This window comes from Bufo gargarizans, chromosome 3 (assembly GCF_014858855.1).
Source record: "Bufo gargarizans isolate SCDJY-AF-19 chromosome 3, ASM1485885v1, whole genome shotgun sequence".
NCBI classification, from domain to species: domain Eukaryota; kingdom Metazoa; phylum Chordata; class Amphibia; order Anura; family Bufonidae; genus Bufo; species Bufo gargarizans.
Window position 1 is genome coordinate 188,308,207 of NC_058082.1, and position 11,776 is coordinate 188,319,982.

The following is an 11,776-nucleotide window of genomic DNA, read 5'->3' on the forward strand; positions in this document are numbered from 1 at the left end:
GGTTTACACATTAATATATCTATAATCCGATGATTATTTGCTAATATTTAAATGGATATAGAAGTGCAAGAAATAAAATTGTCCCGAGGCTCCACATGCTGTAAAAAATAAAGGTACTTATCCTCACCTGACCGATCCCCAGCTGCTGCTTTGGGCGGAGTTAGAGGCGTGGCCTAGTATGAAAGAAACTGCAGCGATGCGCGCCGCACATATTGTCCCCCTGTACGATTTTCAAACGTTGGGAGGTATGTGAATGGAAAAATAAAAAAGTTATGGCTTTGGGAATGCAGAAAGTAAAAAACGTGGTAAGGTCCTGAAGGGGTTAAAGCATTTGCTGGGCATTGCTCAAATTTCCAATGGCCCTGGACAAGCCCTAATAACGACAGCTCTATACACACCGCAGCCAGCTCACAAGCATATAATCACACAGCGCCCCCGTGAGGACAGTTCGTGGATAGGCGCAGTCCTGAACTAGAGGAAGGCTCGGCCGTGACGTCATTACGCGTCAGCTGTATGAGCGCAGTCAACGTGCCGGAAGTGGAGGAGAAGGCGGCGCGCACTCCTTTCCTCTCTCCGGCCAATGCTCCACGTTCTCCAATAGGAAGAAAGGGGCGGGGTTACCGGCTTCCTGTCCAATCAGAGCTCACCACGACCAGCGCTCAACTTGCTGGGAACTAGTTGAAGTGGAGCAGGACAGTTCCCTGTCACAGTGTATAGGAGGCAGCCAGTGAGGGCTCCAGCAGCATGGTGGCCCCCAGCGCCTGTGCCCACAAGCTCCTGTCCTTCTTCCCCTTCCTGCTCGTCCTGTTTGATCTGCAGTATGAAGGTAAGAGGAGAGGCCATGGCTGTGTGCTGTAATCTCTGGCTAGCACTCTTATCATGTACTGTAGTAATTAGTATGTCTCTCCTGTGCAGGCATATGCTGCCCCCAGAATGGCTACATGTAGGATACTGTATACTAATCCTGTGCAGGCACATGCTGCCCCCAGAATGGCTACATGTAGGATACTGTATACTAATCCTGTGCAGGCACATGCTGCCCCCAGAATGGCTACATGTAGGATACTGTATACTAATCCTGTGCAGGCACATACTGCCCCCAGAATGGCTACATGTAGGATACTGTATACTAATCCTGTGCAGGCACATACTGCCCCCAGAATGGCTACATGTAGGATACTGTATACTAATCCTGTGCAGGCACATGCTGCCACCAGAATGGCTACATGTAGGATACTGTATACTAATCCTGTGCAGGCACATGCTGCCCCCAGAATGGCTACATGTAGGATACTGTATACTAATCCTGTGCAGGCACATGCGGCCCCCAGAATGGCTACATGTAGGATACTGTATACTAATCCTGTGCAGGCATATGCTGCCCCCAGAATGGCTACATGTACGATACTGAATACTAATCCTGTGCAGGCACATACTGCCCCCAGAATGGCTACATGTAGGATACTGTATACTAATCCTGTGCAGGCACATGCTGCCACCAGAATGGCTACATGTAGGATACTGTATACTAAGCCTGTGCAGGCACATGCTGCCCCCAGAATGGCTACATGTAGGATACTGTATACTAATCCTGTGCAGGCACATACTGCCCCCAGAATGGCTACATGTAGGATACTGTATACTAATCCTGTGCAGGCACATACTGCCCCCAGAATGGCTACATGTACGATACTGAATACTAATCCTGTGCAGGCACATGCTGCCCCCAGAATGGCTACATGTAGGATACTGTATACTAATCCTGTGCAGGCACATGCTGCCACCAGAATGGCTACATGTAGGATACTGTATACTAAGCCTGTGCAGGCACATGCTGCCCCCAGAATGGCTACATGTAGGATACTGTATACTAATCCTGTGCAGGCACATACTGCCCCCAGAATGGCTACATGTAGGATACTGTATACTAATCCTGTGCAGGCACATGCTGCCACCAGAATGGCTACATGTAGGATACTGTATACTAATCCTGTGCAGGCACATGCTGCCCCCAGAATGGCTACATGTAGGATACTGTATACTAATCCTGTGCAGGCACATGCGGCCCCCAGAATGGCTACATGTAGGATACTGTATACTAATCCTGTGCAGGCACATGCTGCCCCCAGAATGGCTACATGTAGGATACTGTATACTAATCCTGTGCAGGCACATGCTGCCCCCAGAATGGCTACATGTAGGATACTGTATACTAATCCTGTGCAGGCACATGCTGCCCCCAGAATGGCTACATGTAGGATACTGTATACTAATCCTGTGCAGGCACATACTGCCCACAGAATGGCTACATGTAGGATACTGTATCCTAATCCTGTGCAGGCACATACTGCCCCCAGAATGGCTACATGTAGATACTGTATACTAATCCTGTGCAGGCACATACTGCCACCAGAATGGCTACATGTAGGATACTGAATACTAATCCTGTGCAGGCACATACTGCCACCAGAATGGCTACATGTAGGATACTGTATACTAATCCTGTGCAGGCACATGCTGCCCCCAGAATGGCTACATGTAGGATACTGTATACTAATCCTGTGCAGGCACATACTGCCCCCAGAATGGCTACATGTAGGATACTGTATACTAATCCTGTGCAGGCACATACTGCCCCCAGAATGGCTACATGTAGGATACTGTATACTAATCCTGTGCAGGCACATACTGCCCACAGAATGGCTACATGTAGGATACTGTATACTAATCCTGTGCAGGCACATACTGCCCCCAGAATGGCTACATGTAGGATACTGGTCCAGTAGCGCAGACATCCCAGCCCTCCAAGCTGGCAGATACACCTGTAACTGCTTAGGTGAAGGTTTTCAGATTGACGTATGGTGTAGACTAGAGGTCACCAGGAATGTTGGGAGAGGTCAGCTCTGAAGGCAGCAGGTGTGGACAATAATACAGGGTAGATGACACGAGTACAGGTATAGCTTGTGCTGATTCATATGAAAACCATAAGGAGTCCTGTCGTTCTAATGTGCCCGGTCGAAAATGCTGTGTTGTTCTTCGGGTTCCTGAACTTAGATTTCAAGGGCCACAGCTGTTCCTGTGCTCCCAGATGTCCGTGGTGTAGAAAAGGCGTCTGTTCAAGGCGGCAGGGGCCGGTTTCTTCATACTTTGAGAAAGGCCCGTATTTTGAGGACCACAGCGTTGTGAGGCCAAGCTCACCCGTCAGTTATTTGGTCAGGTATATCCATTAGTTAGTGGAGCCAAAACCAGGTGCGGGTCAGAAACACAGAACAGGAGCAAATCACTGTACCTGATCTCCGAGTAGCTTCACTATGGGTTTTGGCTCACAATAACTGATGTGTGAACTCAGCCTTTGGTCTCATGCACGTGGTCCGCAAAAAATACGGTTGACGTCCGTGTGCATTCCGTATTTTGTGGAGCAGAACAGTCCTATCCTTGTCCGTAATAGGACATGTTCTATTTGTTTGCGGAACAGAAATACTGACATACGGAAAATTAATGCAAACTGAGTATACTTCAGTTTTTTTGCAGACCCTTTGAAATGAATGGTTCCGTATACGTTCCCCCCCCAAAAAAACGGAATGGACATGGAAAGAAAATACATTTGTGTGCATGAGCCCTTACTGTCATGGCTTGCATATCTAATATATAAAGCAGAGTGTATGTGTACGTCTGCTAAAGGAATCCGCACTGTCGCATTTACAATCACAAAATTTGGCACACAGGTACATCAGGTGTCTGGGAAGGTTTTAGACCGGGTCTCGGCTCTCTAGGACGTACGGTTCCTGAGATATTCCCAAAAAAGGCATTAGTCACTAGAAGCTTGGTCACATGACCCTTATCAGCCAATAGAAGCTCGCAGGCCGTTTGCCTCCACATACAGTTTTACTCCAGGTTTCCAGAACAACCCAGTCATTTATCTTCACTGCTGTAGGAGAGCTTTAAAGGAAATCTGTCACCAAGATAATCGCTATTGAAGTAAAGCCATGGCATAATAGCACTAAGGCTACTTTCACACAAGCGGCACTGACCTCCGGCAGGCTGTTCCGTCGGGTGAACAGCCTGCCGGATCCGTCCTGCCACTAGTGACCATGTGCCCCCGGACTGCCGCTCAGTCCCTATTGACTATAATAGAGGCAGGGGCGGAGTTCCGGTGAGGCACGGTGAGAGGCTGCCGGAATAAAACTAAGACATGTCCGACATTTATTCCGGCAGCCTCTCGCCGTGCGCAGCCTTGCCTCGCCGGAACTCCGCCCCCCCCGCCCCCATTATAGTCAATAGGGACGGAGCGGCAGTCCAGGGGCACATAGTCACTAGCGGCAGGACGGATCCGACAGGTTGTTCACCCGACGGAACAGCCTGCCGGAGGTCCGTGCCGCTAGTGTGAAAGTAGACTTAGTACCTTATTTCCAGATGTGCCTTTGTTCCAGCAATAGATGTTTTATCCTCTGAAAATCCAGTTTGTTATGCAGAGGGGCGTCACTCTTGCAGGATGTGTCCACCCTCAAAAGACTTAAAACCCTGCCCCCAGGTCCAGCTAAGCCACACCCTTATCTGGTTAGGCTACGCCCCTCCAAATTCTGAGCCGACGGGATTAAAAAAATGAAGGCAAAAATCCAATTCTGTAAATTGCAGGGGTGGGAGGGAGGGTGACTTTTTCTCCCTGCAGCTTACACTCAGACCAGCACAGTGCTGCTGTCTTAGAGTGAGCTGTTCAAAAGTACACGCCCCTGATCCGGTAAAGGCCACTGTTAAGGGGGCGGGCCCCTGTGGAGGTCACTGTGAAGGGGCCAGTATGCTGTTAAAGTCACTGTTAAAGGGGAAGGCTGCTGTAAAGGTCAAAGTTAAGGGGGTGGGCTGCTGGGGAGGTCCAATTTTAAGGGGGGGGGTGGGGTCAATGTTAAGGGGTGGGGGGCTGTGGAGGTCACTGTTAAGGGGGCGGGGTGCTGTAGATGTCACTGTTATAGTGTTGATATCTTTTAACGACACACACAAACATTAAATGTAATTGAAGGACCCGGCTTTGCTCGGGTATATTTCATCTGCTAGTAAATACTAAGTCTGGGAAGCAGCCGGCTTTCTCTTCTATGCACTGGTGGTGTTACGCTCTTTACACACAGGGGTTTTGTCACGTTTTATTGGAATCGTTGTTTGGGCACTAGTGTTTTCTTCATGACACTTTTTTTCCTATAGGTGATGTAAAACGCTAAGAGCAAAAATGCCACCTCATACACCAGGACCCCCCAAAAAAAAACTTCAGCTAACAACTGGAGCAAGTGTGTGTTTTTTTTTTTTACCACAAAAAGCTCACAAAAAAACAGCAGGTAAAAAAGGCTAAAAATGTCACCAACAACCCAAGTGTGAAAGCACCCTGATAGTGTTCACATGGTGCAGTTCTTCCATCTGGGAAGCCTCCTATGAATTTGAAGTGGCGTAGGAGGCAGGACTGCGTGTGGATTGAGCCCCAAATCCATGTCTAGTCACCTGCAGCGGAAACCACGGCAAGAAATGATACATTCACTTTTTATTTCTGTGAGACAGATTTCAAATCTGCATGCAGAAAAATCACATGGCAGCAGTCATCATAAAGAAACTGTGGGTGGTGGAATACGCACCAAAATCCATTGTGTGAACATACCCTTAGGGCTCATGCACACGGCCATAGCTGTTTTTGTGCTCCGCAAAACACGGATAGCCGCAGCGTGCGTTCCACATTTTGCAGTATGGAAGATCCGGCCCTTAAAGGGGTATTCCCATCTTCATATTTTATACTTGCCTTCCTTGAGCGCGACGTTCACTTCCTGGATTCTTCTCTCGGCCGGGCCGCGCTTGCGCAGAAGACTGAGGATTTTCTCCTGGCAGGGGCGCAATGTCCTGAATGCGCACGCTGCCGCGCATGCGCCATGGTGACTTATTTCTGGCCAGTATAGTACAGAGCCGGCGTGCGCGTTCGCGGCTCTGTACTATACTGGCCAGGAAGAAGTCATCATGGCGCATGCGCGGCGGCGTGCTCGTTCAGGACATTGCCCGGCCGGGAGAAAATCTTCAGTCTTCTGCGCAAGCGCGGCCCGGCGGGATTTGACAGGAGAGGTGGCATATCGCGCTCTTTTTTTAAATTATGGTGCTTTTTTTTTGTGTCCCTTTTTGCAAACAGCAGCACGCTCTGATTATTGGTGTTTTTTCAAACACGTCAAACTTGAAGAAAAAAAAGCTATAAAATATACCATGAAAAGGCGAGCATTTTATGGCTGGCTTTTTAAGAACAAAAAGTAAGGCAGAAAAAAAATTAACTATTTTTTGCCCTAGGTTTTTGAGGAGGAAAATAATAAAAAAAAATATTTTGAACCAAAAGGTGTACTTTTGGTGGGTTTTGAACTAATGGTGATCTGTGGATGACACTGTTTATATGGGGGGGGGGGGGGGGTGGTGGTGATCTGTGGATGACACTGTTTATATGGGGGGGGGGGAATCTGTGGATGACACTGTTTATATGGGGGGGAAATCTGTGGATGACACTGTTTATGGGGGGGGGGGATCTGTGGATGACACTGTTTATGGGGGGGGGATCTGTGGATGACACTGTTTATGGGGGGGATCTGTGGATGACACTGTTTATGGGGGGGGATCTGTGGATGACACTGTTTATGGGGGGGATCTGTGGATGACACTGTTTATGGGGGGGAATCTGTGGATGACACTGTTTATGGGGGGGAGGGAATCTGTGGATGACACTGTTTATGGAGGGGGGGAATCTGTGGATGACACTGTTTATGGAGGGGGGGAATCTGTGGATGACATTGTTTATGGAGGGGGGGAATCTGTGGATGACACTGTTTATGGGGGGGAATCTGTGGATGACACTGTTTATGGGGGGAATCTGTGGATGACACTGTTTATGGGGGGGAATCTGTGGATGACACTGTTTATGGGGGGGAATCTGTGGATGACACTGTTTATGGGGGGGAATCTGTGGATGACACTGTTTATGGGGGGGAATCTGTGGATGACACTGTTTATGGGGGGGAATCTGTGGATGACACTGTTTATGGGGGGGGAATCTGTGGATGACACTGTTTATGGGGGGGGAATCTGTGGATGACACTGTTTATGGGGGGGGGAATCTGTGGATGACACTGTTATGGGGGGGGAATCTGTGGATGACACTGTTTATGGGGGGGGGAATCTGTGGATGACACTGTTTATGGGGGGGGGAATCTGTGGATGACACTGTTTATGGGGGGGGGGGAATCTGTGGATGACACTGTTTATGGGGGGGGGGAATCTGTGGATGACACTGTTTATGGGGGGGGGGAAATCTGTGGATGACACTGTTTATGGGGGGGGGATCCCTGGATGACACTGTTTATGGGGGGGGGATCCCTGGATGACACTGTTTATGGGGGGGGGGGATCCCTGGATGACACTGTTTATGGGGGGATCCGTGGATGACACTGTTTATGGGGGGGGGATCCGTGGATGACACTGTTTATGGCGGGGGGGATCCGTGGATGACACTGTTTATGGTGGGGGGGGGGGATTGATCTGTGGATGACACATATATAGCATCTTATCTCCCCCCCACCCCCCCCAGAACAGTGTCCCTGTGTAAATAGTGACCCCCAATACAGGGGGTGGAGGCTGGAAACTAGTGTTGGAATCGCGGCGGGGCCCGGTGCAGTCATTGTACTCTATTACACCGGGCCCCACTCACAGCAGTATTCATAAATAAAGTGTAGGCATGGGAGCTTTGTTAAAGTATTGCAATCCACTGTAGTACTCACTATGAAACTCCCATAGCAAACAGGCAGGCAGGCTGGCCGGCAGCGTAACGTCACTCACTTCGTCACGCTCCTGCTCCGCCTGCTTAATTAATAAAGTGGGAGGAGCATGTGAGTGACCGGCCAGCCTGCCTGCTACAGTAGTTTCATAATGAGTACTACAGTGGATTGCAATACTTTAACAAAGCTTCCGTGCCTACACTTTACATATGAATACTTCTGTGTGCAGGGCCCGGTGTCATAGACTGCACGGGGCCCCGCTGCGATTCAAACACCAGTTGCTGGCCTCCAGCCCCTCCTCCCTCCCCACTGATACATCGCAGGCTGCGCTGTGCAGAATCGCTGCCGGCGATGTATCAGTGTTAGCAAAGTAAATATGGCAGCATTCGGACATTTTTCCCCCAATTTTTGGGGGAAAAATGCAACTTATGGAGTGAAAAATACGGTATATAATCCGAAACACATAGGTTGTCGTTCTTGTGGTTTAAAAGAAAAAAAAAATAATCAAAAGCATGTCCCCCCTCCCCCCTGCGATTAACAAGGTTCTTTGGCGCGGTAATTCCCTGGGCAGTTATTTCAAGTGGAACACATTTAATAACGTGTATAAACCATATGGCATTTACCACCTCGCAGGACTCCGGGGGGTGAATGTGGTTTTTGGACGTACCATTGTTCAATTGTAAATGGGAATATGATATAAAATATTTGGGACAAGTGAATGCACTGTGTTATGGCTGGAGTAGGGCCAGAGGGGCTGGGCATGACAGAATTTCACAATTTCTTTGAACCCATGTCATCCACCACATCATGTAGTAGGCATGCAAGGTGGCACTAGTTTTCCTTCTTCCTGGAGGAGAGCTAATTAGCATACTTCTTATCCCAGCAGGCATTGCCTGGCCTAATTCCCTACAACTTTATTACTCCAGATTGCAGTAGACCCAGAATATTTCCTTTATTGTTTAAGGGCTCATGCACACGAGTGTTTGTGCCTCGTGCCTGTGTTGCAGACTGCAAATAGTGGTACGCGGTGCTTGGGCACCAGCAGTGTGCACACTGGGTGCAGACCCATTGATTTGAATGGGTCTGCGATCTGCAAGAAAAGGTCCAGACCGCAAAAAGATGACAGGTGCCGTGCTGACAGACGTGGGCAGTGAGGTTCTTAGCTGTGGTTTGTATTGCTGCCACCAGCATTTCCCTCCTGGCTCAGAGTTGCTTGTGTGTATTTAGGTTGTGTGCGGGCGTGTCTCTCCTCCCTTTGTGAGGCAGCCTGTGCACGCCCTCTATCTTCCACTGCCTATAGCTGGTCTGCAGGAGGTATTGGAAGGCGCCTGAGCAAATTGGGTTCCTAGCTTGTCTAGTTTCCTGTTTGAGCTATGGTGTTCTGCTGTTTCTTGTCATTCTGTGTACTGGACTTTGGATTACGTTTTACAGACTTTGCCTGACTGTGATCTACATTTATGGACTTTGCATGACTGCCACCTGCCCTGACTTCTGCCTTTTGTACCCTGACTACTCTTCCATCTGATCAGCCTCTGGCCTCCCAGCATCCACTGGGTGTATTGTCACCCAGAGGTCAGTCCAGTGGGTTCACACTCTGGTCACGAGTTCCTCGTGTTCCAATTCTACTCTGAGGAGCACCTGGTAGACCGCTCGGGAACGTCTGTCCTCACCATCAGAGGTATCGTGTGAAGGACGAGGGGTGTGCTCAGACTTCGCCCTCAGAGGGAGTTGATCACGTGGGACAGTAGCTTCTCACCCCCTGGTCATAGCACATTGCGGATAGCACACCATGTGCTGTCTGCATCCATAAATCCATTCCATGGCACCTGCAAAAATATAGAACCTGTCCTATTGTCCACATTACAGAAAAGGATAGGACTGTTCTATTATGGACCGGGCGTTTTGTTCCGCAAAATGGGGTATCCATGTTTTGCGCATCTGCAATTTGCGGACTGCAAAAAACATCTGTTGTATGGTTGAACTCTTAGCGATCTGTTGTTTCATTCTGGAGAAAAAGTACTTTTAATCCATATGCAAATGAGCCGCTCTGTGCACCCTTGCTCCTCCTACCTCCTCTGGCAGCCCCTCCCTCTTCTTCTTGACTGTCAGTCAGGAATCCTTGAAATGTACCGCAGCTTCTGCAATACGGTGTTCACTCTGTGCTAGCTTTGTAGCGTGATCCGTCAGCTCTAACGACACAAACCTCCGTTAATTTCCCTGTAATATGTGTTAGGCGGTAATTATTTTAGGCTTTAAAGTCTAGTTGCTCATGTGTGGCACTAATAATAACAATCAGCTCCTTGCTGCCATTGTAAATGGTTGTGATTTAGAGGAGGTTTTTTTGTAGTGCTTATGTTGCAGCCCACAGGTACTGAAAGTGTATAAAGTTAATGAGCGCGCTTCTGGTTTGTGTGTGTAGACTCCTCCAGTAATTACGCTCATTCTGAAGTGATTGCATGTTTATTGCTTCCAGGGTGGTTAGATTACCTCCGCACTGGTACCACTCTGGGTAAGCCTAAGTAGGTATTAGGTTTCATTAATTAGAGAAAGCATGCCTTGTATAGTTCACATGCTATTCAGGCTGGGGAGAAGTGACCAAATCTTTAACTTTCTGAATTTAGCGCCCACTGCTGTTTATTCTTCTTCTGGTCCACCTTCTTCTCCCATCAGTGGTGGACTAACGCCTTACCTGCTCCCTTCCCCCTCCCCCTCCCCTCAATGTATTATTGATTTCACTGTAAAGTGGCTGAAAAATCATATTTGAGGTGGGAAGGAACGTGTACAGTTGTGGCCAAAAAATTTCAGACTGACACAGATTTTGGTTTTCACAAAGTTTTGGCTGCTTCAGTTTTTATGGTGACAATGTGCATTACATTTGTATTAAGAATAGTGATCAGATAACTTACAATTAGGTGAAAAGTCATTCCTTGCAGTGAAAATTAATTACAAAACCCCCATTTCCACCGCATTTGGTCTCTGCCACAAAATAAGGCTACTTTCACACTAGCGTTCGGGTTTCCGCTCGTGAGCTCCGTTTGAAGGATCCGCCCGAACGCTAGTGTGAAAGTAGCCTAACCTGCGAACATTATTTGAGTGATCTTCTTGTTAGCTCAGGAGACAGTGTTAATGAGGACAAGGCCGATGATATGACTGTCCTGCTGCTTGTAGTAGAAGAGCAGACTGGTTGCTTTAAAAGGGGATGGTTGGTGGGTGGTTCTTGAAATCATTGTCTTCTTCTGCTAACCCACGTTACCTCCTAGGAAACACTTGCAGTCGTCATTGCTTTGCATCACAAGGGCTTCACAAGCAGGAATATTGCAGTTTTTAAGATTGCACCTAAAGTAACCATTTATCAGATCATCAAGAAGGAGAAAGGTGTGAAGAAGGCTGCAGGACTTCCAAGAAAGTCCTGCAAGTATCAAGACAGTGTCCTAAAGCGGATTCAGTCACAAGATCGGGTCACCGCCAGTGAAAAGCTTGCTTATAGTTGGCAGCAGGCGTGCTCATCTGCACGCATAGTGAGGCGCAAGCTTATTGAGGATAGCCTGGTGTCAAGAAGGGCAGGAAAGAATCCACTTCTCTGCAAGAAAAAACATCAAGGACAGAGTGACATTCTACAGGAATTACAGGGATTGCGCTGCAGTGTATATAGTTATTGTGGGAATATTTTGATATTGCCCAACCCTAGGCCGCAGAGGACTTCAGACTGTTTGGGACATCTTGAAAATTTTTGTCTGGAAAAGAAGTGGTGAGCTAGTTTCAGGATAATTACTACTGTCACATGCAGACATGGATAGTGCAGCCCTAAAATGCCTGAGCCCCCTATCAGTATCTACTTGCACGATCACCTTAGGCAGTGACCCACGGCTTGACAACAGTCCCTTTAGTGCAACATATGAAGGGCAACACACAAACCAGGATGAACAAACGCTGAGAGACTATGTTTACAGAAAAAGGTCAAAAGCCAGTCGGTCAATACAGTACAAGTATGCAAAAGG

The 11,776-nt window shown here is 48.2% G+C and overlaps 1 protein-coding gene across 1 annotated transcript in view; it reads left to right on the forward strand.

Annotated features, from left to right (window-relative positions):
* Positions 1 to 659: 659 nt before the first annotated feature.
* Positions 660 to 11,776, forward strand: part of LOC122931472 (dnaJ homolog subfamily C member 3-like) — a 35,437-nt gene continuing 24,320 nt past the window's right edge. Inside the window, exon 1 of the mRNA XM_044285537.1 lies at positions 660 to 826. Coding sequence (XP_044141472.1) covers positions 745 to 826 — 82 coding nt within the window. The 5' untranslated portion in view covers positions 660 to 744. The remainder of the gene's footprint in view (positions 827 to 11,776) is intronic.